General features: G+C 39.9%; 1 protein-coding gene across 5 annotated transcripts in view; it reads left to right on the forward strand.

Moving 5' to 3' along the window:
• Positions 1-27,505, forward strand: part of Dennd1a (DENN domain containing 1A) — a 578,498-nt gene that overhangs the window by 256,207 nt on the left and 294,786 nt on the right. For all 5 annotated transcript variants that reach the window (XM_004641595.2, XM_023701683.1, XM_023701685.1 and 2 more), the window contains 3 exons: positions 19,363-19,432; positions 22,842-22,922; positions 26,827-26,880. In XM_004641595.2, the coding sequence (XP_004641652.1) occupies positions 19,363-19,432; positions 22,842-22,922; positions 26,827-26,880 (205 nt within the window). The remainder of the gene's footprint in view (positions 1-19,362; positions 19,433-22,841; positions 22,923-26,826; positions 26,881-27,505) is intronic.

The following is a 27,505-nucleotide window of genomic DNA, read 5'->3' on the forward strand; positions in this document are numbered from 1 at the left end:
GAGTTTGATTCCTGGTTCCACCACAAAAAAAAAAAAAAAAAAAGTAGATGGAGTAGTTGGATATCCACAGGAAAAAAAAATGAAACTGGCTTTTAAATGAATATGTAATGTAGAAGAAAGTTACCTTTAATTATACCTTCCAAAAATAGAAATTGTGTTTCCTTTTAGTCCTTTTCTAATAATATATGTAATAAACATATGAAACTTAGGTATTTTAAGTTTGGTATTGTATGCCTTTTTTATTTAACTGATAATCTGTTTATGTATAATCATTTTTATAAAAGGTTTTTGTCTGAAAAACATTTTAATGGACACATTACTAAATCTCCAAGACATTCCATATTTTACCTAGTGATCTTCTACTGTAGGAGTTAATAGTAATAGTAACAGCACCTACCATTTATTGATTACATGTGGAAGCTGTGCTAAAGTCGTTACTTGAGTTGTGCAGCTTCCAAGTAGTTAGCTCTGTTTTGAAGAAAAAAGAAAATGTAGGTTAAGTAAATTCCCTATCTCTAACTGTGAAACTTGAGCTTATAATTGTCTTTTGTTTTCATCTCTGAGAAAAACATATTTACCTTATTTTAAACTTTTCACAAGTTATTACTATAGTATTATGAGAAGCTCCAAGAAAGATACCTTTGTGTAGAAATCATTGTTTACACATCAGTTATCTTATCTTTTCTTGCCTGTTTTTCATATATAAGTACCTGGAATCGAACTCAGGACTTCATGCTTGCCAGCCAAATGCTTGTACCACTGAGCTATATCCCTAACCCTTTGTTTTTCATATATTTGATCCATTTTAATCAAGTGGAATATTTTTAAACCAGTGTTGCTGTCCAGAATAGCATGTTGGGCAGAGTGGTACAAAAGCTGTCCTTTTGGTTGATTAGGGCTGGAGTCAGCTAAGCACCAGCAATGGTGGATGTTTCTTTAGGAATCCCAAGTTTACAAGGGCATCAGTCTAAAGAAATCCACTCAGTAGATCTATTCAGTTGTTAGGCTCATACTGTAAACAAGAGAGAAGTACTTATGGTAGTCTGCCTGCTCTGACACTGAGTCCCCGCTGTTAGCATAGGTTTATTACTGCTGGTCAAGTGACTTAACACCTCTGTCTTACCTTCTTCATGAGGGGAGGACAATAAATGAGAGCTTCATGGCCAACTGAGAGGTGCTAAAGAGGTAGCGTCAAACCTATTTATGGTTTAGAAGCCACATACAGGGAACATGAGGGTATAGCTTTACAGCTGGGGAGATTTGGGTTCTAATATTTCTCTAAAACTGATCATTTATCAGATGATCACAGACAAATTTCCTGAGGGGTTGAGTTGGCATTGGTTTTATAGTACTTTGGGAATGAACCCAGGGAATACTGAATATGTCTTGAACCTTTTTATTTTATTTTATGTTATTTTATTTTTAATAGTAGTGAAGATCAAGCCCAGGAGTGCTCTACTGAACTTTAATCCCAGCACTTTACATTTTTAAAATTTTGACATAGGGTCCCACTAAATTGCAAAATTTTCCATCCTGCCTCAGTCTTGCTGGCATGCACCACCACACCCAGCTTCTGAGACCCTTTTGAGTACCAGTCTTCTAACTACTCAGTATATAAACCAAGCAGACAATAATCTTTAAGCGTAGACCTCTTCTTATTGCTCATAGGTTTGTCTTTCGGATCAGCCCCCATCTTTTTTGGGCTCCAGTTTTATACAAGGAGAGTGACCCACTCCCACCGTCAAGCACCCACTTATTTCTGCCTTCATGATAGAGTTATATCTTCTTGGCCATTAATGACTATTATCTGAAGATCTGTGTTCTTTGCATTCTTTTTTTTTTTTTTTTTCCATATTTAGTACAGGGTCTACAGGCTCTCACTACACAGATTGGACTCATAGTGATCCTTCTGTTTTCAGCCTCCCAAGTCCTAGGATTGCAGGCGTGCACCACCACGCCCAGTTTCAGTTGCCATCTCAGCACCATCGAGCCCTGGTCCCTGCACCTGCCTAAGCAGGCACTTTAGCCTGCTGAGCTGTCTGGCCAGCCCTCTTTGCTCTCTTTTAATCTGTTCTCAAAACAAAAGTGACCAAGTAAGACTGGAGGTCATGTCTAAATCTGCAAAAAGAGTTGTTTTAGCAAACTAAAGACTGTGTTTCTTTTGAGGATGTCCTTTCACTTGCATTTTCAAGTTTAAGGCTGAGGCACTGTTGGTGTCGAGGCAAGGCAGCTCTGTCTCCCCACCACATTTGTGTCACCTTCTGGGCTCCTGATTTTTACATCAAGGCCCCAGGAACCCTGGAAAACCCCCAGAAAAGGGGAGGGGCAGGGAGAATAGTGAGAGGGAGGAAAAGAGAAGGAAGGGTGGTAAGTTAAAAGTCAGAGAAATATAATTGGTTGGAATCTGGAGACTCTTGATGTCTCTTGTATTGTCAGGGTAGCTCTGATTTCCATTTTAGACGAGATTGGGCACATTCAGGGTGGTATGGCCGTAGACCTGATTTCCATTTTAAACCTAACTGGCTTTAGTGTAGCGGCAGGTTTTTGATAAGAGGTGGCTGTTACATGGCATCTTACGAAGTTTACTTGGAGTGATCCACAAAGGGTGCTGGTGAGTTGTTCTCTTAGCTTTGTGCTTTTCCTTTGTTTTGTGGTGCCCAGCCTAACTAACCTTCAGCACGTGATGTGGATAAGATAGCCTTAGTAATTTAGCAAGAAGTGTGCTCAGTCCCTGCCTCTTCTCCATCTAATGAGTTCATGTAAAAAATATATCAAAAGAAATTCTCATAGCAGAATCCTCACATTTCAAAGGCAAGTATATTTATTATAAGAACTGCTGATTCATTAGGAATGCTTCCTAATTCGAACGCAACAGCTGCTTCTTGTTAGAATAAACTCCAGCTCTTTTGTGCCCTGTCCCTCCAAGGGGATGTTAAATTTTGGTGTAAGATTTTCCTCTTGCTTTCACTTTTGCTCTCCCACTCTGATTTTTTTACTCAATTATAGTGCTTTATCCTTCTCAATATTCGCACAATTTGAACAACCTACTACCCACCCAGCTTTAAACATGACTTTCTTTATGATTACAAATGCTAATAAAACTCTTTTGATAATGTGTTTTGTTTGCATTCATGGTGGCGATGGAGTGTATTGTACAGCAGTAAAGAAAAAAGTTGAGACATGTTGTAGTCATGAATTGTAAGTGCAATAATTTAAAGTATAGGGAGCATTTCAGAAACTACCATTGTCCATTAAATGAAACCACTGTATTAACGTATCATAGCATGCTGTTCTAATCACTTTTCTCCAAATACTAGCTTTTGAACGAAACATGGTTGTATTTTTTATACAAAATCTGAAATCGTGTAATTGAATGGCTTGGCAGAATAGGTAAATGAATGTAGCAACATGCATTCAAATATGTCTCTTTGGTTTGTAATGAGCTGATTGAAGTTCACAGTTGTGAACTTGCCATTTTATTTCCTGATTTTACATTCTGGACCCAGACAAAAGTGCCGTGGTGCCTTTTTTTTTTTTTTTTTTTTTGTATTAACAGAAAAGGAAGAAGAAAATTGTTCATAGAAATCAAAAAGCCTTTTTAGGGATCACTATTGGACTCAGAGTGTTTGAGTGGTCTGTATTTGTCTGTCTATAAAATAAAGGACTTTTAATATCTTTTTGTAAAATAAAGACTCCCAGTATGACCATTTCTATTTAATTTTAGAATTATTGGCAACCTCTGTTGGAGCTGAAAGAACCACATGTGTGTGCTCACGCTCATGTGCAAAAGATCATTGGTGTCTGTGCATATTTCTTTCATAGCATTTATCTTAGTAATTATACTTGTTGATTTGCATATCTGATTTTCCCTCTAGACACCAAGCTTCTTGAAATTGGAGCTTATTGATGATCCATCCGTTAGCCCGCAAGCCCAGCGAAGGGCCTCATAATCAATACATGTTTAATCACCAAATGAGCCATGGAATGCTAAACCAAAGGGGTGCCAGAGCACTTATCAACATTTCTAGAAGGCAGATTTAGCTTTGGAGCTAAACAAACATCATTTCAAATTCTTAATAAGAGACTATGAAAATTCCCTGTGGAATTCATTTGAAAATTGGAATGTCTCAGGACAGGTCTAGATATTGAAGATAGGGACCCCCCCCCCCATTATACATTATCTCAGAAAAGAGAAGCCATCTTTTTTTGGCATCTTTTTTGGTAGGAGATAGACTTTGAGATCTCATAATAGCATGGTAAGAGCTAGCATGCATTCACAAACTCTTGTAAGTAGGGCACAAGAGAAGATTCTGGGGTCCTGGAAATGGCCCTGTTGCCTGTTAGCGGTGATTACAGAACTGTATGCAGTTATCAAAGCTCATGTGAATGTACACATATAGTGATTGCATTTTATTGTATGTAAACTAGTATTTAAAGGTAGACACTGGTGCCAGGTAGATAGCTCAGCAGCATAAGCACCTGCCTGGCAAGCACAAGGTCCTGAGTTTGATCTGTGGTACAAAAAAAGAAACTATTTAAAGGGAAGGAACAGCTGGAATGAGGGAAAGGAGAAAAACAAAGAAGGGAAAAATTATGCACACACACACACACACACACACACACACACACACACACTCACACATGCATACACACAGTATAATGTAAGTAATTGTCCTGCTGATTTCTACTGGTCCATTGAAAGGAACAGTTAGTACTTAAATTTTTTTTATTCTTAATTTTTTGACCAATTTTGCATATTTATATATGGTAATCTATACAGCTAATTTGAAGATAATGATATGCAATATAACAACCTTTGTTGAATTCTCATCATTTTTTTTGAAATTCTGTATTGTTTTTAAAGGGCTTTTTTTGTTTTTACTATTTTTCTCTTTTAAAAAATAAAATGGAAGAGGATCATGAACTTTGGAACCTGGAACTTCACATCCTGATGGAGTATTATCAGGATAGTAATCTCGAGCAAAACTCACATGTCTCCTACTCCTTAACTGTAAATTCTGAGAATACATACCTCACAGTGACGGGGAGAAGGACAGACAATGCCTGGTGATGCTAAGGCATCTGACATTTTCATCCCCATCCCACGAATAGCTCTGAGTACAGAACTGGTCTTTCAATTAAATGAAGCTGTTCTGTTTTCAAGCCATAAAAGTTAAGTTCAAACATTTGTGAAAGGTAAAAACGTTAACATCCATATGTTTGTTTAATGATAGCTCTTAGAGTCTTATTACCATTGCTGTCTTTTATATCACTATAGCATACTAAATTCTCTAAGGGTTAAGTCTTTTCCAATTAGTTAGCTAGGAAGGATATATGATATTTCTTCAGTCAGAAAATACAAGGAAGTATTTGTAGTATTCATTCATTAAGAAAAAGTCATTCATTAAGGAATAATGGAAAAAATACTGGTGACACATTTATGATCTCTATCTTTTTTTTCTTTGTTTTCATTCTATCTTTAAAACAAAATCTTTGTCTTGTATCAAATGAATAAATATTAATTTAGAAAATTCCTGCTGACCCAGCCTTCTGTTCTGTGACTGAGGAAATCTTAAAAATAATTGTAAAGGAAATGCAAAGGCTTATGATACTTAGCATTTTAAAGGCATTTGAAGTTATCCAAAATATGGCTAGGACTCATTCTTTCTTCTGTGAGAAAAGTAGAGATCTCCTATCTAAAAGTCATAGCAGAGAACTCATTTTTCAGTGCTTAGTATGTTCTGTGAACTGTGATAGGCACTTGGTACAATTTGCTTAATTTGTTCCATACCGCCATCTTGTTAGGTAAGCAGGAAGTACTCCACTTTGTGAAGGGGGAAGCAGCCTTGAAGAGATGAGGTGACAGCTCTGGGGGAGCCCTCTAGTCAGTAAGGGAACCACACCTGTCGCTCTGGGCTGTCTGACTCTACCTCCTACCCCTGTGCTGTGTCCCACACCATCTGCTGCTTGTGAGGGAACCAGGCACCATTCTGCCTATCAGGTTCAGGCCAAGCTTCTCTGCCTGGTGAAAGCTCAGTTTTTAGGTATCTTCTCCTAGAGCTAAACCTTTTAAAAATTGCATTAACTTATTACAAGAACTCTAAAGGAGCCCTTGTGTTTAGAACCTCCTTTTGTCCAAATTTTGGCCGGGTACTTCGAGTCCTAATGTCTTTGAATTTATCTCCAGATTTGTACCTTCGGTTCATTTTCCATTCTGTTGCTTATGTGAGTTGATAAAAAGATAGGACTGATCATATTCTCTCCTAAGAACTATATTCTCTAGTCCAGCTCAGGAAGCACCTCACAAAGCAGACTCTTTGGACTTCTTGGTGTCATCATGTCTCCTGCCAAGATTCTTATGTCTGCCCCTCAGCAACCCCCATCCAAAACCATCACCCAAAGACACCCTACCCTACACCTTATTCTAAGCCCAAGCACACTGAGCCATTTGTTGCTCTTTGAGTCTGTGTCTGTCATATTTTGCTCCTTTTCATCTAATCGTCTTCCTTGTATAACTGGAATGTTAATCCAGTCATGATGCCCTTCCTCAGGCCCCCACAGCTCTCACTTGGGGCTGGGTCACAGCACCCCCCGACCGGATACGCCATCATGAACCCTCTCTCCACATCTCTCACTTAAGAGACGTAGAGCTGCTTGAGATCAGACAGCATTGTGTTGTATTTGTTATTCACCTTGGCTGTCTAGTGCAAGGCTGGCATTTACAGGTGCTTACTAAACATTATAAATGGCCCAGCTTGTCAGATTTGGTCTCAAAATCTAAGAAGGAAAAGTAGATTTTGAGCCCTTTTTCTTGGTTTTCTCAAGAGTCAACTTGGATAAATGAATCTATCTTCCATCCTGTGAACTACCAAAGTTTATTCATGGTTTATGTGCTATAAGGAAAGGTCAGAGAGAACTTGAGCTAACCATCCCTGCCCTTGAAATGAAGTCAGGATAAGCATGTTGTAGGGAGAAGAGAAAAGGCTGTGGTGTGAGCAGTTATTAAAAAGTACATACTACCATTTCATCCCGAGAGCCAGTCTGGCGGCTGGGTAGTCACAGGCAGATGCTTACGGGAGGAGGTGGGCTTTCTGCTATGCTGTCCCTCCTGTCCCTTCTGCCTCCTCCAGCAAGACCCCCTGCCTAGGAGTGATAAGCAGGCTGGAGTCACATGTGGCTGTTCATATTTTTTCAAAAGTGATGTTTTTATTTACACAGTAGTCAACAACAAAAACCATTCATTCATTCATTTACTCACTTATTTATGCTGGAAATTGAACCCAGGGCCTCCTGTTTGTTATGCGTGTGCTTACCACTGAGCTATATCCCCAGCCAAAAAGTAATGCATAATTTTATAGAACATTCCAAGAACATTAAAATGAAAAAATCATTTTTACATATTATAGAGTCTATTTCTACATCTAAATAAGATTTTTGTGTTAAATATCTTTCTAGACATAGTCTGGTTTTCATGAATATATTGGTCATCATTTTGATAGCTTATACTTTACTGTAATCATTCTATTATTGTAAATTTAGATTGTTACCAATATTGAAGTTATAAACAAAAGAGTACTTAGAACAGTTTTTCTAATCTTTACGGCACTGCCTAAACCATACATAGAAGGTACAGAAACAAAAATCACTAGAAATAATCACTATTAATATTCTATCTTTTTCTTCTAATCTTTCTATGAGTGTATATGATTGCAAGTATATACTGCTTTTTTCATCCTATACTATTTCACCAAAACATAATTTATGTTGCCTGGATTCAATATAATTTATTTAGCTGTTATCTTAGGACATTTTCAGAGGGGTATGTGTGTATGTTGCTACTAAAACTAATAAACAACTATCATTTATAATATAGTACTTAAAATTAAGTCACCAAACTTAATACAGATAAAAATAAATGCATACATTTTCTGACCTTCATTTTAATTTTCTACTTTTAGTAGTTATTCATTACAAGGCAGTTTTTCTGCTATCTTTTCATACTCTGTGAGCTTATGAATTTATATCAGAGAAACTGATTTCTGCCAAGAGTTTTGGTGACTAACATCCTCTTTCTGAAATTCAATTTTTAGTCTTTATTTTTAAGTATTTATAATACAGCCATACTTTGAGAGAGTTCTACCAAACCAATTTGAGGCTTTTGTAGCATAGACAGCTTCTCCTGATTTATTATAAAGCTATAACCACAAAGATTATTTGAAAAATCAGAATTGACTAAGGAGTAGGATTTTTATCAGTTACAGTGGAGTGACTAATGTGATCTAATGTCCCAACTTTGATTACCATGTCAGGCAGACCTAGCTCCTCAGCGCTGGCTTTGCGGTCCCTTTTCTGTTGAAAGGCACAGTTGAGGAAGCCCTGCTGTCAGCAGCTGTTACATAGTTAGAGTAGAGAGGGAGAGGACTTTATACCTTCTTCAGGGCAGCCCAGCCATTCCTTCTCACCTTGTCTAAGCTTTGTTCGTATTGCCTTTGTTAGGTCATTCCTAATGCCATCTTACAAACAGATCTAGACCACGGACCTACATTAGTCATTATTCAGCTCTACTGAGTGCCTGACTAATGTTTAGGCAATGAGTGAGTGAGTGAGTGAGTGAGTGAATGAGTGAGTGAATGCATGCTGTCAAGCATATAAAGAAGCCTAATTTTTGTTCCCCTTTCATAATTTAAAAACACCTAATCAGATGTACCTGTGTCATCCAGTGTGTACACTTTACTGATGCTGTTCCCTGAGAAAGCTTTTTCAGAGAAGTGCCTACTGGTGTAGGAAGTCTCACAGACCTGGGTTCTACACTAATCTATTTTGTGGTTGTGTGACCTAAGCAAATTACTTAGGCTTTCTGTTCTCCAGTTTCTTCATTTGTTATCTTGGGGTATAATGACACCTATTGAGAACTACTATTAAGGACTAATAGGCAAAAACACATAAAGCTCCTGGTACACAGCTATTCCTAAACAAATGGTTGTCTCTACCATTACTGTTTTTATCTGTTTGCTGCATCACAAACAACACAATAGTGAAGGTGCTTAGAACTAGGTGGAGCTTGGCATCATAGTTGAACAGGTACACAACCTCTCCAGTAGGTAGCTGTGCTTCCTCGATGATTAATTTTTACAGAAAATTTTGATCCCCTCTCCCAGGCCCAGGGTTCCTATAAAATTACATAGGGTAGAGCTTTTCTTCAATGTAGGAGTATCTGGTGGCCAAGACAAATTACTTTGGCCAAGTGAAGCAAAGAGAAGGGCTGCATGGCTTACACCAATCCCTACCTCACCTTTCCTCACAACTTGCAGTTTTGTTACCAAAAACATTTGGGGAAAAACCTCTTGGTGAGAGAGTTACTCCATCACTAAAAGTAACTTGAGAGCAGGCCCGTTTCCTGTCTCTTTGTTGCCAACTCTCTAGTTGTAAGGTCTGCCTTGTACTGGAAGGAGGCTTTGAACATCAGCTGTCTGGAACAATCTCTAGCCTTATCACTTATTTTAATGTTCCTTGCACAGGGTCACTCTTGGATGTGGTGCTCTGGGCAGTCTCACCCCAGAGTGCTTCCCTTCCTTTATTTAACCTCTGACCTGTGAAAACAAGAGTTAATCAAGAGTTCTAACGTAGCTAAGAGGAAGGGGAAGTGTTTGGTTACAAATTAAATATGAACAAGTCATAAGTCATAAATCTCCAGTAATGCTACCAGTTGTGACTCAAGTTGCATATGGTACAGAGTGTTTGAGTTATAAATTCAAGTTCAGAGGTCTGTGATTACTTGAGGGTAGGTGCTAGGTTCATTTTCTTTTAGCCTCAAACTCTTTGCTTTCTAAAACATTACTTTTATTAGACCAGCTACATTTATATCCTACTTTTTTCTGTGTGCCTGTCTCCTTCCTTTCTTTACCTTGCCTACCTGCCTGTGTTGATTGGTGTGCTACTCTGTGAATTGAGACAGAACTATTTCCCGGGGAGAAGTTAAGCATATGGAAAAAGTTGCCAAGGAAAGGCATTGAAGCACAGAGTGTAAATGGGTTTAAGAGACAGCCAGACACTTTTATAGAGACATTTGCGATTGAATGATAGAACATTCAAGCAGGGATCAGTGGTGGAAATGAACTTAAATGAGTGCTATTGGTAGAAATCTGATGCCCTGTCTAATTCACCATTTCCTGAATTGTCACCATAAGTATGCATTTAATGCTTTATACTTTAAATCAAAAAGGATAATATAGTCTGTTAAAGAATCTTCAACAGTGGCTATATTTTTTGTAGGTACATGCTTAAAATAGACATTTAAGGTAGCAAAGGCCTTGGGTCTGAACATGAAGCACTGGAAATACTCTCTTGCTATTAATGTGTGTATTTAAGTTGAGCTACTTGTGTGTGTTTCCAAACACAACATGCCCTAATTTCTGAAGCAAAAAGAGTGGACACAATGACTGGTGTCCCTGGAGCTGGCAAAGTAAGAAAACACACCGGATTGCTGGGAGGCAGCCAGAGTTGAATTGCTCAGAACACTTCCAGCTGATGGGCTTTGGAAGCAGACTTTCATTTTATCAGGTCATTACAGTGAGAACCACAAGGTAAGATGATTACATCCTAATCTCAGGATTGATTATTATTCCTGATCATCTTATCCAACTAGCACTGCATTGTGTAGAATGAGCAAGACTTTGAAATTATTTGGGTTTTCTGTTTGAGCTTGCATTTAGTACTTGTGTCATGTTCGGAAAGTCAGTTTTTTGAGACTGTTTTCACATCTGTAAAATGGGATAGTTCATTTCATACAATTGTTGTGAAAAGTAAGATTTCAAGTGATCTGACTATTCCATAAATATTTCCTTTTCCTTTTCCCCATTAGCTTTCTATTTCTGCCTCTAAAATGAGAATAATAATATCAAATGGTGTCTCAGTGGGATAATTAATTTTGTTGTTTACTTTCTGAAAGTAGGACAAGACTTCATGTCATTTCTTGCCTTTGTACTTTTTTTTTATTAGTAGTGCCATTCTTAGGCTGTGAAAGCTTCAGTAAGACAAGGCTTGGGGGGACCCTCACTAACGCATTATGTTCTATTACAGTAGTAATTGTGCCCAGATGATCTGAATGGGGAAACCTTGCAGGTCTATGGATAAACGAGTACGCAGCCTCCTAAATTCTCTTAGGAAAATAATGAAAAGCCTCTGTCCTCACCCTCTCTGGGCTCAGTGGAAAGACTGAGAACTAGGCTGCATTGTCAGTGTGGGCACCAGTCCTTCCCAGACCTTCTGGTACCAGCACTTCACCAGTGATAGCAGGAAAGTGCCTCTGTGCTTGCCTCCCAAGCAGTCTTCTTCAATCATAGAACTGCTGTCACAGAAAAAGACAGCAACAAATCCACTCTCTAAAAGCAACAATTATTGAATTCCCATCAAAAGAGAAAGTCTTGTTTCCAAAGTCAAATTTAAGTGTGTGTTTGGGTAGATTTATATAAGCACATATGTTTTATGGGAGTTTCTTGTGTGTTTTTTCATATTGCAAATTAATATTTCTACTCATTCATACATTACATTTTCCTGCATAGATGTAATAGGTATCACAATGGGATGTTAATTATGGATATAAATCAGAGATTCTTGAGCTTAACTAGATACTATAATAAATTTACAACTGGAGATTAGCAGCTGTGAGCAAAGCAGAATACTCAAATTGGGCAAGACTGGCTTTGATCTCTTGAAGGGGAGTGTTTTTTCTCTCAGTTATGTCCCTTTGACTTTTGATCTCATTAGCAGTAAGAGTACAGCATTATTAAGGCAAAACAATATGAACACTATTCCATGTGCAGCAGTAGATATGTCCACATGTTTTATCCTCACAGTAGCAATGTGGGAGAAGATAGATATTTTACCCACATTTCCCGGACGAGGAAGAACAAGACCCAAACTGTCACTTATAGGGGACAGCTAATACTGAAACCCAGGTGGCTCTCCTAACTTGGTGCTTTGTGCATAGTTGATCAGTGAAGGCTCCCTTGCTCTGGGAAGATTTTATCCTCTGACTCCTGAGAGATGCTATGTCACATTACTGCCCCAGGGCCACTGACATGTTCCACCAGTGTCTGCTATCTCTTTACTTTGGAGCACCCCAAATGCCTCACAGAGTACCAGGCACATACTGGGACGGTCTTTTAAAAGGTGTGCTATTGGGCCTGGTATCTTCACCTCCATTAGAAATTGTGGCAAGGTGTTCAATGCAGCTAAAAGTGGCCATCTAAAAAAGGCACAGTGTACTTTTTCCCTGGGGAGGCATGTGTACTGCTGGTGGTTTGAGAACTGTGGTTGTATGTGCACCTAGTGGCAGGAGCACTTGCTGGCTTAGTGTAATGAGGAGAAAGTATTGATGGCCGTGCAGTAGGAAAGAGGCTTTTTACTCCTTTCCTCCTCCACGTGGATAGGTGGGGGAGAGGTGGAAAGTGTAGTAGTGAGAGGGAAATTCACATTAGAACTTTGTCTTCAGGAAGTTTGGATTGAAAAGCAGGGCGAGTGGATTAGGGAAAGGAAGAGAAGAGGAGAGTTTGGAGCAGATCCTGAAGAGTGCATTGGATGATTTACTGAAAGATTAGGGGATGCTTGAGCAATTTTGAGGGCTCACTTGTGCTTAAAAAGCTGTTTGCAAATGAAAGTAGCCAGGCTGGCTTAGTGTGCTTTGCTGCAGCACTTGAGCCAAGAACAAGAGTCATTGGTGGGGTTTGCTTGAGTTAGGGGCTGGAGAAGAAATAAGAAATTTTAGGCTTGTTAAGTACACTTTAGTTTACTTTGACCATGTGCTGACTCTGTTCTAATTATTTGTCATAGACTCCAGCAGGACATTAGCAGGCTTGGTTTTTAACCATGAGTCATTTTCCTAAGCAAAATGCTGTCTGCCAAATTTGGATCCCCACCTCCCAACAGGTTGTGATTGGCTGTTACTCTGCAACACTCCTGGTAGTGGCCTTAGCAGAGTGTATAGAGAGGAGTTGCATCTGGCGTGTGAACGTGTGACTTAATGAGTGCCTGGCATGTGCCAGGCACAGGTGAGAGTCACGCTTCTGGCTCTCATGTTGCTGCCACTAGTGGCAAATCATATCTTATCAACTGTGGGGAGTCTTAGCAGAGCAAGTCTAGGACACTTCCATCCTAGAAATAAAATGCATCTACTTAAGTGAAGACCCACAAGTTTGCAGTAAAAAAATTGAGAAAAATGTAGGGTTTTATCTTGAAAACACAAATCTAAATTTTTGAAAGAAAAAAACACTTATTTCAACAAGACTTAGCTTTTAATTCCAACAATGCGTTAATTCTTTTGAAGAAAAATAATGAGTCAAATGGTTTTTCGAGGAGAGAGAGTTGTAATTTCTGACTTCATAACACTTTGTGTTTGACTTTCACAGCATAATCATAAAAGGAGTCACTTTTTCTAAAAGTATTGGAGGACTTCAGTTTCCCAAAGGCTTCTCTTCTCCTTTGATATTGAAATCATTTTCTTTTGATGTGGCTGTTGTGTCACTGCACTTGTTTTTCTTGGTATTCCTCTTTTTTGCTTGTTAACTGGGTTAGTGCTGCCAGGTCTTCATTTGATGGTGACTTTGCCTCAACGCGAAGCAGGTGTCCAACATCTCTGACCTAGACTTCATGAAGTTCTGTGCCCTGTGTAAGGGCTATAGTTGTACTTCACAGCCAATTTGCATTTTATTGTAGCTATTTGGCTGAGACACTGACAGAGGAGCAGGGCTAGATCCTAGGTATGTGTGGGGATTTTCTGTGTGAGGCAACCACCTCTTATTACAGCTCTGCTTTCTGACCCACTGCCTGATGACAGGTGTACAGAGCTTCTCTAAGGTGCTGGAGGAGCCTCTGACCTAGATAGCAGGGTTCAGAGAACTTCCCACAGCTTAGATGAGCAAGAACCTTAGGGAGGAGCAGGGAAAGGGTCCAGTCCTGCATCAGGTGTCTCATATGCAATTCAAGTGTATAAATTAGGCAGTTGTTTGCATCTCTTTATAGAGAAAGAGACTGAGTCTGTGAGAGACTGCTTTCCCAAGGTATTGTATCCAGGCAGTTGCAGGACTGAGAACTAACCCAAGATTATTGAACTCAGATCTGTGTTTTTTGCACAACTTTTTAAAATTTGGAGGGTTTGGTTCTGCATTAATAGAAAAGCTTTAAGTACTGAATGCCAAGCGACCTTAAACAGGAATGCTTTGCTACCTGGCGAAGCTTGGCAAAATCTGTGGGCAGGAAATAAGAAGGGCTAATATTTCCTTGGAGTACCTAGGGTAGAGTTTCAAGTGCTCCTCAAAAGTTTACCACAAACAAGGAATAGGGAAAACTATTCTTTGTCACTTTCCTTGGTGTTAATCCAGGTATGAGTAGGTGTGATTCTACCTCCAGTCTTGCCAGAAGGTGCTGCTTCTCTGTAACTTCCAATGTGCTGTGCCTGAATATTTACATGGCAAAATCTTACTGTAAGTTCATTGTCCTTTTATGTATAATCTTTTTTCATTTCCTTCTAAAGTGAAGCCAAAACATTATATTGACCTCTTCCTAAAAATTATCGGGCCAGGGAGATAGCTCAGTAGAATAAGCGCTTGCCTGGCAAGGACAGGGTCCTGAGTTCAATCCCTGGTACTGAAAAAAAAAAAAAAAGAAATATATATCTGTATGAGTGATTATATTAAGATTCCCATTTTTTGATAGCAAATTGTATACTGATTCTGAAAAAGTGAGTATCTTCTGGGCTGTGCTGAAGAAGAGGATGAAATAATCACTTTCTACCATGTTCTAAGTACTCGTCCTCAGACTGTTATTCCTCCTTATCTGTCCTGTTGGTTCCCATAACAGAATAATGGGGAGGCCCATCGATATGGCCTTCCAGATCCTGGCCCTGTCTGCCTGCTAGCCTTCTTGTCCCCACCGCTTTCAGCCTTTCTTCTCTTCACTGGTGACCAGCTCACCTAGGGCCTGGCCAAAGCTCAGCCTTTTCTGTGAGATAGGAAGTGACTCCTGTCATGTCTCTCTGTCATGTGTGTCCCCTATACCCGTGCTATGAAACTTTTCATTTATTTCCCAACACATGTCATTCTGGCTCGTGTACTTACATTATATTTTTATAAAAGAAGACCGTCTCCCCCCTTTTTGTTGTTTGTAACAATAATAAACTTAAAAGTCCCAAGTACAACAAAACGGGCTTTTATTCCAGTTCTATTTGAGACAAATTCCTAAAATAATGCCTCAAAACCCCAAACAATTAGTGTGTCTTTTTAAAAGAAGATTATTTTCTTTTACATAACTATATGTTAGTCATAAAAATCAGAAAATTCGGGTTGGGGATGTGGAACCCTCCAATGGAAGAACGCTTACCTAACGTGTGAGGCACTGGCTTCCATCCCCAGCACCCTCCAAACTCAGCAAATTGATGTTCATTTTGATAAAATGCCACCATAACCCCTGCATTTCTCTTGCTCATGGTTTTTTTTTTGTTTTTGTTTTTTACATAACAAACTTCAGTATCAATGATGCTTTTATGTGTCATGTCTCTTCCATCTGCTCCTATTCCTCAGTGTTTCCTAGACCTCTAAGGACATGACAGGCTCTCATTTTTAGAGTGTCCCTCGGTTTGGTTTATCTGCCATTTTCTCTGAATGAGCTTCTGCTGCCTTCGTAGGAATGTAGTACTCATGATTCTGTGTGCTCCTGTTGTATTTGCTCAGGTAGCGCAGCATTTCAATTTGTTCCACTTCTGGAGTGAGTTAGTGTCCCGAGGTTTCTTTCTTTTTCCTTTCATAATTGTGAAGAAATAACTGAGACAGTGAGTAACTCCATCCCGCATCAAACTTTCATTTATTTTACATCAGAATTGGTTGTTGGTCTCCTGTTTTAGTATAACTTATTATTTCTATTGTTATTTGTTTTATTGTTCAAATTGTAGTAGACTTTGTGAGTGGGAAACCCTCCTTTTGTGTTCCCTTGATATACCCAGATCATGTGTCAAGCACAAAGCATTTCCCAGTCCCTACCTTCCAAGCTGACATTTCTTCATGAGCCTTGGTTCCTTTTATAGGTAGCAGTGTTTAGAAACCAAGCTCTGGACCCTAAGTGTGCTCCTTATAATTGGAGTATTTCTGCTTCCAGCCCTTCTCCATGGCTAAACCTAGAGAATATGTGTGCATATGATCTGTACATGCATATATTTCTCTTTCTTTTATCTACCCCATCTGCCTACCTAATGACTGAGCACCTTGATTTCATATCAGAGGCCACGTGCGGTACGCCTTAAGCTCTTCTAGGTCTAAGGCTTTAGATGACCTCACTGAGAAGAAAGCCTCTTCATCTGCTTGTCAGGAGCAGAGGGTGGGAGCGCCTCTCAGTCGTGGTTGGTGAGAGAAGTGTGGATCCAGGCTCATGCCTGAAAAGAGGTCACTCCCCTGTGGGCCTTTACCTCTGCTGGTAGGGTCCTGACCGTGATGCTTCATGTCAGTGTTTGTATTCTATTGAAAACCAAATGTTTAGGCGCTTAGAAATGGTTCCCAGATCCTCCTACCGCAACATTTACTCTGTTGTCTACATATCTCTAGTACAGTGGCCTTCTTGAATGCAGGGACTCCTTGTCATTTTGCCCCCAGCTTTGGACTGAACCCAGCACACAAATGAAGATACAAGCAGTTATATGAAGGTAACAAGCACAGCAGTAGCGAAGAGTTTGGGGCTCTTTAGGTGGCCAGGGAGGAACAGCTTAATGGAGTGTTTATTTCCTGTCTCTGACTGGGAAGTATTGTTGACTCACTGATGACAGACACACACAAAATGGAGTGGAGGCTCCATGTCCTCACCTGCAGCCTCCAGGCAGCACAGGCCGTGGTGCCAGCACTAATGAAGCAGGACCGGAAACGCCACAGGACAAAACTCAGCTGTGAACCCTGGCCTCCCAGCCGGGAAACAGGGACCCTTTGAAGAAGAAGACAGCTGGGTTTTGGTTTCAGACCTTAACACTGCCATCACTAGATACTCATCTGTCAACGCACAGGGGACAACATGTGGGGAACAGTTGTGTCCGGTCAGGCTGAAAGGAGAAAGAAATGGCTGGTTTCCAGGGTAGCTGTAAAACTGCTCCAGCCAATGGTTCTGCATAGCGTAGCCAAAAAGAATTGATTTGGTGAGGTGGGGGCTGAGTGTAAGAAACAGAGATGTCTGCTGTGGGCCACAGCAAGTTGAGAGAGAATGTTGAGGCTGAGGCTCTCTGCTGAAGTCATGAAAATCTGTTAACTTAGTCATCTAACACTTTCGACATACTACATGTGATCCTAAGCCATCAGCAAAGCCAACCTGCCTTACCACACTTGATCCAGTTTTTCTGTGAACTCAGCTTCCCTTTCATTTACTTGAGGCCAGTATTTCCTCTTCTTGGCCTCTTCCCTCCCTGCTGGCTCCCAATTGCTGACTTTAACTAGTGGTATTTTCTTCTCTGGAAAAGAAAGATTTGAAACCCTTGGTTGAATTTGTTTACTAAGAGTCCTCTAATCTGTGCAGGAGTTTTCTTCTGAGGGGGTTTCTTGTTATAGTCTAATGGCTTTTAACTGGCTGAGGTTTACTTAGCAGAAGAGGAAGGGAGACACTATCTCCTGACTAATCCCTCTTAAATGTTTACATTCTCTGCAGAGTCACAGAGTCCGCCCGTGGAGAGTGCAGCAGCCATTTGCTCTGGAACAGTCCATATGCGGCTGCCAGAGCTGATGGAAACATATTAACATAAGTGATAATACTGTCATAGGAGTGAAAAGTTAAGTTGCTTATCAGTGTATTTTGATAAGCTACTTAAATTTTACAGTAGCATGTGCTGGCTTCAGACACACGTCACTGATAGGGGATTGTGCACTTTATCTGTCCTCTCTATTGCCTCTCACCTCATTTATTACCCTCAGCAGCACAGCCAGCAATCTGTACAGGGTGCTGAATCCCTCTCCGGGCAGGATGTCACATGTGTTCTCTGCCTTGGGTTGAGCTCTCTATCGGTAATGGACACCATTAGCTGAGCAGGGCAGACATGAGCATGGAACAAGTGCTTGGTATGATGCATCTCACAGGCCTGTGCTGTGTAGCTTTGGGAAAGTTCCTTAGAGAAAATCAAGCTATTTAAAACAGGTAGAAAAACTTGGGAGCAGAAATGCTTTTCAATCATTTTCCATAGTGCAGAGGTGACTTTGCCCTTGGTCTTTGTCTAGTTGTATTTGTTCAGTACACACTGACCATTGACTGCACACCAGGCTCCATCTGTTCTTGATGCTGGGAGACAAGGGGAAGGAAAGTGTGCTCCTTCCTCTTGACTTGCAGTCTGTGAAGAAGACAGGGGCATCCTTGAGTGCTATATTATGTATGGAATATTAGGAATATGTGTATGACCCAGGGAGCCCAGAAAAGGTGGAATTAGGGCATGTGAAGTAGAGATGGAAAAGGTAGGATCCTGTTAGGGTGAGCAGAAATCAACTAGACTAGGCCACCCAGGTCTGAGAGAGAAAAGGGCCAAGGTGTGCTAGCTGAGGCAGCCTAGAGGCTGTCTGATATTCTGGAATGAGACTGCATGAGAGGAGCAGGCATACGACCAAGTAGAAAGAGACCACTGAAGAGGTGGTCAAGAGCCTGACAAGGAAGAACCTCAAAAGCCATCCTATGAAGTGCCAACTGCTAGATGGGACTCCATTGCAGGAATTAATCCAGGGTGTGAAGCAGATTTACATTTTAGAAATGCCAGTCAAAGAGTCATACAGAGGGTGGCCTTAAAAGTCTAGCTCAATAGCCAGGCCATCTTGCAAGTCTTGAGCAGCAGTGGTCAGGACCTAGTGAAGGGCAGTGGGCATGAAGTGTGAGTCAGTCATCTTGCGGAGAGGATAGAGTGGGTGCATTAGAGGCACAAGGTCTGGTATATCAACAGGAGGGGCTTGGAGTGTGTGTGGCCTGTGGAACAACTTGCAGATACCAGCAGCAGTTGGTGTCCAGTCATGAGAATTGTCATCCCCTGTCACTTGGGATGGTGGGTGTGGTTTGGAGAGGCCTAGGGACCACTCAGAGATGCATCTGATTGCAGAGTTGGCTTTGAATTCCTTCTCTGTGAACCTGTTTGGCTTTGAGGCATGGGAATAATTTATAACGGACATTCACTCCTCTGCCTCACATAGGCAGTTTTCTTTTAAATCCTAGAAATAATTAGCATTTTGCCCATCTGTGATTCCAGCACAATCTATGACAGGAAGACTCTTCAGGATGTAGAGAAAAACTCAAACGTATCAGTCTTGAATTGGGTCCTGGTTCTGTTTTTGACTTGCATACTAATATTTCTGTTTCTTCTTCCCTCAGCTATCTCCCATGGTTCGAGGTATTTTATAAGCTACTTAACATCTTGGCAGAGTACACAACAAAAAGACAGGTATTTGCCTTTTAAAAAAATAATTCCTTTTAACAAGTAAACTTTAATTTTATGATTATGAAAGCAATAAATGAGCTATATTTCACTAAAACATTGAGAAAGTGGGAAATTCAAAAAATCATAGGAAGGAAAAGAAAATCGCCTTTAATCTAATCTGACCCAACTCTCTTTCCTAAAATAAATGCTGCTTGTATTGGGGTTGCTTTCTTTTGTATTTTTTTCTTTGAGTTAGAGCAATGATAAATAGACCCTTAGCATTTATAGAGTTAATATTCACAAATGTCTAATGTGCCCAAGCAGCCCTGAAAATTCTTGATATGAATGAAATTATACTTTTGCTGAGGTGCTGATTTGAACTGTTTGTATCATGCTACAAATTCAGGGTTTGCAAGCAATATACTTAACACAAGTTAAGTGACAGTCCAGCTGCCCAAGTTCCCATTTTGATAAAGCTTTGTGGTGCGTTCAGGGTAATTTCTCCAAGTGTCTGAAAATTACTTTAAAAGTTCAGCTGTACTTGATTGTACTTTTGGAAGAAATGGTATACTAAGATCTCCTCCTTGGACAATAGAGGTGAATTGGACTCTGTTCAGATTTTGTAGTCCATATATTCAGGCACCATAATAATAGAATCATTTCTTCCATGCTATTAAAAAGATATAAACATTTATCATGGCTATATAACATCATATCATGTACCTAGACTTATAGGAATAGTTTGCTTTTACTGGGCACTTTATTTGGAATTTCTTTGATGATTATAAAAGGTACATCCTGGCTGAGGAGATAGCTCAGCAGTCTAAGTGCCTGCTTACCAAGGTACATAAGTTCGATCCCTGGTACCTTATGCCGTGCCAGCCTGGAGAATCCCAGACGTGCTGTGCTGGCCACTGAAACTGGACACAGTGGCACATGCTTGTAATCCCAGCACTGGGGAGGCTGAGACAGGAGGATCACTAAGAGTCTGAGCCTGCATAGTAAGGCTTTATCTTAACCCTGTGTCTTAAAAAAAGTCCATTAGTATCTTTGAGAATAAAGCATTTTCTTTATTTTGGGTTGTTTCTTTACAGGAGAGAATCTTTGCTACACAGTGCTTCTCATTTCACTTGGGCTCAAGCCCTTTTAATTCCATGGCAAATAATATTCTGAGATAGCTGTATTTCCCGAAATACACTTTGGGAAATGCTGTTTGGGAGGAAAAGTGAAAATTGCATAGATAATGTATAAATCTATTCTTCAAGTTAGATTTACTCCCAATTAGGTCACAGTAAAAGAAAGGAAATGTAATGGAAGTGGAAATGGTTCTCTTGGTCACTATACTCATTCTGAAAGAAGTTTAGGTGTCTGGGATTCTGTCATGAAAGAAATGATTTACTCTTTGATAAATGAGTTAAGAGGTTGCCTTGGATCTGGACATTGATGTTTGATTCAATGTTATCTTTAGTCACATTCAGATTTTCACTCAAATTTGAAAAGTATCTTTAATAAAATTGTATAACATGTAGGCTGTTAACAGTTTTTGAATTGGAGATTTGATTCACAGTTTTCTGAAAAACAGCAAGAGAATTTAGTATACATTTTTTTTTTTTTCTGGAAACATTGGGTAGGTACAACCTAGGCATGGGGGAGACCAGATTATGACCCTGTCATATGAGTTCATCTTTCCTCTGGGCCATTCCTTGAGCAAGGCCTCTGCCTCCTGGTGTGTTAGAGACTGTTTTTGTCAGTTGGAACTTATCTGTCCTGAAGCCATGACTCTTTTTATAAAGTTTCTTCTTGTTGCAGGAGTTATGATGTGGATGGTAAAGAATTTTCTACAATTGGCTAGTTTCCAAGGTTTTGGCCCTAGATTAGAGCAAGAGGAAAGAGTTTGCACTTAAAAAAAAGAAAACCATACCTCTCCCCACTCCTGTCCCCTTCACTCCGAAAATCCCTAAACTTCTGTCATCTAGAAATCTTTGGACAAAGTTGGACAAGATAGGTTTCTCCTTTGGAGTGTTTGAGGAATGAGACACTTATATTATCATGCTACAACATAGTTAATAAATGCAAAGGTTGTCATCTTACAGTAGAAAAACCAGAGGAATTAAATGACAAAAGCAAATTTCAATAAAAAAAGAAATTGGAATTTGAATCTTGAAAAAATATCAATTGAGAATCTACAAAATGGGTGAGCTCCTGTCAAGGTTATACACATGTAGGAAAGAATGAGGAACTGTTCCAGACAGAAGACCATGAGACAGAATAGGATCTGAAGATTAGATGGTAATGCTGCATGAAGGTTAATTTTCTAATCATAATTATCTGCGCTTATGTAGGGAAACATCTTGTTTATGTCTGTGAATGAGAAGCATAATGTCAGCAACTCATTCTCAGACAGATCACAAAATGAAAAGCTTTTTATACCATTTCTACAACTGTTCTGTAAATTTGAGACTGTTGCAGAGCAAAACAAAACACATACGTCCACCCCTGTAAATTCATGTCCTCTGTGAGGAACTTACTTGATTGTCAGAGTTCAGATGGAAACAAGCTTGTTGTCCAGACTCCTCTTTCTCCTTTCCTTAAGTGCACTTCCAGAGGCAAAGAAGGGTCTGGGATTGAACACAATACACCTGCATTTTACCCCAAAGCTGTGCACTCAGTGTCTGATGTGAGACTTGGCACTTCACTTTTCCTGGCCTCAGTCTTCGTATCTGTGAAGTGGGGTGGTTGGGAGGATCAGCTACATAACAAAAAGATACCAGTGTAAACTTATTACTATTATACTCACAGAACTCTTCCAGGTGGGAGAAATGCCTTTTGAATCATTCTCTGAGCAGTGTTCTCTTGAGCATCTTAAAGGCAAATCTGTTTTCAATTGAATAATTTGTACTGCTTTGTATGTCATTCTGTTGCTCAATTTCACTAATTAAAATGCGCAGCCACCATCCTATATTGTACACTGGTGTGCTCAGTTCATTTCTGACTTTCCATAATTGGAGGCTGCCTTGTATACCACTCAATAAAATTAATTGAGGGTAATGATGATGAAGACAAGATCCACAGTGCCATCGTTATTTCTCCCAACCACCCCCGCCCTGGAAGCTCAGATTGTTTGCATTTAAAAGTTGTTGCTATGGAGTTGAAGGGATAGATTTACTGAGAGCTTATGGTATATGATCCATAAAAGGCGGTCATGGTAGGTGTCTCACTGAGTAGAAAATGTCAGACTCAGTGTGGGAGGATCCGTTTGGCTCTTATGTTTGAGCCATACAGTCTTCGGTCCAACCCTACTTGAATATCAAACTTTTCCAGTAATGGGGCTGGCATCGACCACCATCTCACTCATCCAGCCAGGTTCACAGTGTGCCCAAACCTAATAAGGGCTCAGCATTGCGTTGTGATTGAGGCCTGCTATTTCTTTCAGGAGAGTCAGTGGAATGAACTTCTTGAAACTCTGCACAGACTTCCCATCCCTGACCCAGGCGTGTCTGTTCATCTCAGCGTGGTAAGTGGGGCAGAAGCATAGCCATCCTGAGAAAGCATTTCATTATAAGCAATCAGGGGGAGTTGGCCAAATGGGATCGTCTTTGGTCATCTGCACCTCCCCCTCTCCCACCTTGAATATTCAGAATTGATCATGGGACAGACAAGAGAAACTTCTTCCTTTCCCTAAGATTCCAGGAGGAATGGATGGTCCCCACATCCCCCAAGGCTATTCTCTGGCCATCATCCCTTCACCTGCACCTCCTTGAATGCAGATTCTAGGCAGAAATAGGATGACTGGCCCTTCCTGCCTCTGAGCCCCTGTCCTGGACACCCTGGTGACCCTTTGCCCATCTCCCAATCCTGAATGAAGCCCATCCTGCACTCTCAGCCCTCAGAGTTGTCTCTGTCTGCCAGGTCTTGCATATGCATCCTTCAGGATCAGCCCTCATTTTATTTTAATAGAAATCTTCCCTTGACCTTGCAGGCTTAGCTAAAGCTTCTCCTGAGTTTCCCCGAGTACCTTTTACACTTTGTAGGAATTAGTTTTACCACATTAGAATGATTTGTTTTTTCCTCTCTCCCTCAGTGGACTGAATGTCCCTTCAATACAGAAGGTGAGAGTCCTTAACCCAATTTCTCCTGTACAGTATTAACCATTTCTTTGAATGCTTCTACATATGTGCTGTATCTTCTGCAGTATGCCAGTGTGGAATTCCTCTGTATTATCTATTGGGAGATTTCCATCCTAGTTGTCTGTTTTGCCAGTGATCTAGGTAACCTTAATCAAGACCTTTAACTTTGTGGGCCTCAGTCTCCTCATCTGTTAGATAAGCCATTAGAAGATGTTCAGGGGTTCTTTTCTATATTTCAGTTACTGCGATTTTCTTAATTGAGTAGGTTGAAGGTTTGTCATTACCTTCGTTGGAATTCTCAGGTTGACAGCCTTTCCTGGTATCCATGATTATCCAGGAGTTATTTCTCATATGTTGTGGGACCTGAAAGTTTTCTCTTTCAGCTTTATTAGAACCAGGTATAGTGTTGGTATTCAATAGTTAGGAAAATATATATACCCCCCCCCAGGAAAATCAATGTTTCTTATGGTTTTTTCCAAATGATAAAATTGAAATTTGTATTACTACCAATAGCTAATAACAGATCTATTTTATTGTTTTAATTTATATCAAATATATATCTCTAATATTCAAAACAGTTCCACAAAATAGATCCTAATGTCTTATTTTGTAGATGAAAGGTTTAGAAAGGAAAAGGCACTTGCTCATGCCAAGTCATATGGTTAAGAAATGATAAGATTTGAGTTTTTCAACGCAGGGCTGGCTTCAAAGCCATTTGTGTTCCCACGATGACATGTATATTGAAAGAAGAAGAAAGAGAAGAAAAAGGCAAGGAAAGGGGAAGGACAAAAAGCAGGAAGGAATTTATAAAGGTTTTTCTGCATTTTCATAGAACATGGGAAAGAAAGAACGAAGCTTTGGTACAAAAATTCCTGCAGGCAAGGGGGTTCTGTCTAGAAAAGAACAAATGAGCTTTAGTCCTGCCCTAGACATCACTAAAGCTAAGCAATCCTGCCTTTGTCTCTGTCCCTTTTTCTAAGCAGCTTGATCTCACTGCTTCAGTCCGTAATGACATCCGACAGGTAGCAGTGGAGGAGCCAGCTGGGTCACCAGCTGCTGGGGAGGAAGGGCCACTCCTGCCCCAAACGGTTGCACAGGCAGTCTGCTGCCAGGCCTCAAGGACAAGCCAGCTCAGGCAGGAGGAACTGTTGGGGTGTGTAGCTGTTTCATGCTAGTGGTTTCTAGGAATGTTTCTGACCTCCCCTGGTCCCCAGCATTTCATGGGCAATGGAGCAAGACAGAATCTCGAAGGACAGCCCCCGGGACTACTCAGTTTTGGAATTGCGTTGACTCACCATTTACAATCCATTGCATCTGTAAAGGCAACTTTTTTTTTTCTTTTTTCACCATGAATTCTGTTCACGTTGCATCTCTGATTTTGAAGACTAGTCTCATCTAGCTTATAAATCCCGAAGTTTTGGTAAGCCGTCATCAGTAAACCGTCTAAAGACGGTATCTTTAGTCATTCTGTAAGGGAGTGTTTCCATGTATCTGATATATATAATTGAGAAAAATAGAAATGCAAGCTAGCACTTGAGAGCAAATAATAATTTTATAATAAAATACCATTTATTAAAGAGTAGGCACTGCATATATATAATGTTTTTTTCCTCACAACGATTTTTGAAGTATACAGTATGGTTCCTACTCATAGATTCTGAAACTGAGGTTTTGTGCTATTAAGTTGCCGGAGCTCACATAGCGATCAAGTGGACGACACTTGAGCCAGTTCTGTCTCTGACTGTGTCACACCCTACTTGATGTCTCCCTCACTGTGTGGGCATCTGGTACTACATGCTTCCAGAAGCTGCTTCCAGAATGTGGCATTAAGTTGGTATCTTATGGAGCCAGTTTGAGCCTTGTGCTTTACTTTCCCTATTTCAATCCTCATTGTTCAATTATTTTCCTTGTGGTACCATTTATTATATTTCATAGATACCATATTGATACACACAGATTTTGGAACAGTACATTGCAGAGCTTTTTAATATTTTAAATATTGATTTTTACTTTTTAGTTTGTTATTTTAATTCAAGTTCTTTTAGCTATAATTTACATATAAAAATAAAATAAAATAGTCTGATATAGTCTACAGGACATGGTTCTCATCATACAGACCTGGTCTCAGTCCTAGTTCTACCACATATGAGCTCTGTGACATTTGAATATTTTGCCTCTGTGAATATTAACTTTTCATTTGTAATATGATACATAATTTATTATGGAGCTTAGAGATAATATTTATAAGGTGCTTGTTGTGAAGTCTCCCATATAACAAGTGATTCATAAGCTTCTGTTGACTTACAAGCATCTCATACTATTTATTGTTATTGTTACAGTTGTTCCTAAGGCCTTTCATTTTTTTCTAGGAACCTAACTATTTTGCAGTTACCCAGAAATAGAGAGTAGAGTAGCACTTCCTAAAATGACACTTTGGGGTCCAGGTTTAAACTCAGGCTATGACTAAGCTGACCTTCTCTGTACATGACCTCGCCTGGCCTTTCACGATCCCGTCTTTAATTGGCCGTCACCAGGCTTTTTCCAGTCCTGCTTACCATTATCCTCTGAGTCTTTAACAGAGGCGAAAGAGGTATCATCAGTTGAACCTGTTGTCATTTAAATGCAAGGGCACATGCTTGGTGGATATGTGGAAATGCCTCCTTGAAAGTCTTTGAAGAGGCCAGTTTTTGACTGCATCACGTCTCCAGGTCCCTCCACTGGCAGCCACTAGAAGTTAGGCTCTCAGAGTGTGCGTCCTAGAGAGGCTCTCATTGTTAAACAGCTGTAGTGCTGTAGGTGCAGTGATCCTTCAACTGTAGGTGTCCTTTGTGTCACTTGGGCAGATTTTCATCATAGTTTATAGATGGATATAATCTCAAATGCTGAAGGGAAATGGCAGCTCTGGCTGACAAAGACTGACACTGGGTGAATTTACTGCTATTTGGCCTCTAGAGCCCATCTGCACTGTTGAACAATAAGTTGTAAAACCTACAGCTTTCATGTGTTCAGAAGCCTTCAAGTATCATAAGGAAATTTAGCCTTTAATCTCTTTGCGCTCCCTAAAGAAGTTCATCGCTCATAGAAAAGAACTTCATGCAACAAACTGATGAGTTAATACAGCTGGTTTAATCTAGCATTGTCCTAAGAAAACATTCCATGGATAATTTCATGGCAACTCTGTTATCTTCATCTAAGTAAGAAAGTATCTTCAAATTATTTATCTGAATTTTGACTAATATGCTTGCTATACATTCTTGCAAAAAATATACAGCTTGTGCTTTTGTTTTCCAGCATTCTTACTTTACTGTGCCTGATACCAGAGAACTTCCCAGCATACCTGAGAATGTGAGTATTTAGGAAGGAAATGTTAAATTTGTTCTTTTCTCTTTCTACATCTTTTTAAAAAAAATAAATGGATACATTTGAAAATATAAAAATCAAAAGCTTTAACAGTTGATTACAAAAAGAAACATACGGAAGCAGAATGAAACTGTGTCTAACGTATAGAGAATATAAAGACAAGGAAAAGTGTTATTCTTATTTCTCAGAGGTAATTACTTACTGGGTTGGGGCGATAGCTCAGTGGCATAAGTGCCTGCCTTTAAGCACAAGGTCCTGAGTTCAGCCCCCTGTACCACATGCCCTGCTGGCCCCAGAGCCCCTGGGCACACCGTGCCAGCCCTGAAACCAGGCGTGGTGACGCCCACCTATAATCTCAGCACTGAGGAGGCTGAGATAGGAGGATCACTACATGTCTGAACTGCATAGTGAGACTCTGTATCAGTTTTTTTAAAAAGCAAGAAAAGGTAATTACCTATTAATATATTACTGTCTTATTGCTGTCTTTTTCAAATGTACATTTTTACATAGTTAATTTGTCTATTATATGAGCATTTTTTCTGTTTTTATTTATAAGAATCATTTTTATTTAGTGTATACTACTCCGTTTGCTACATAAATTATTTAGGCA

This window comes from Octodon degus, unplaced genomic scaffold, assembly GCF_000260255.1.
Source record: "Octodon degus isolate 3935 unplaced genomic scaffold, OctDeg1.0 scaffold00138, whole genome shotgun sequence".
In the NCBI taxonomy this organism is placed as follows: Eukaryota; Metazoa; Chordata; class Mammalia; order Rodentia; family Octodontidae; genus Octodon; species Octodon degus.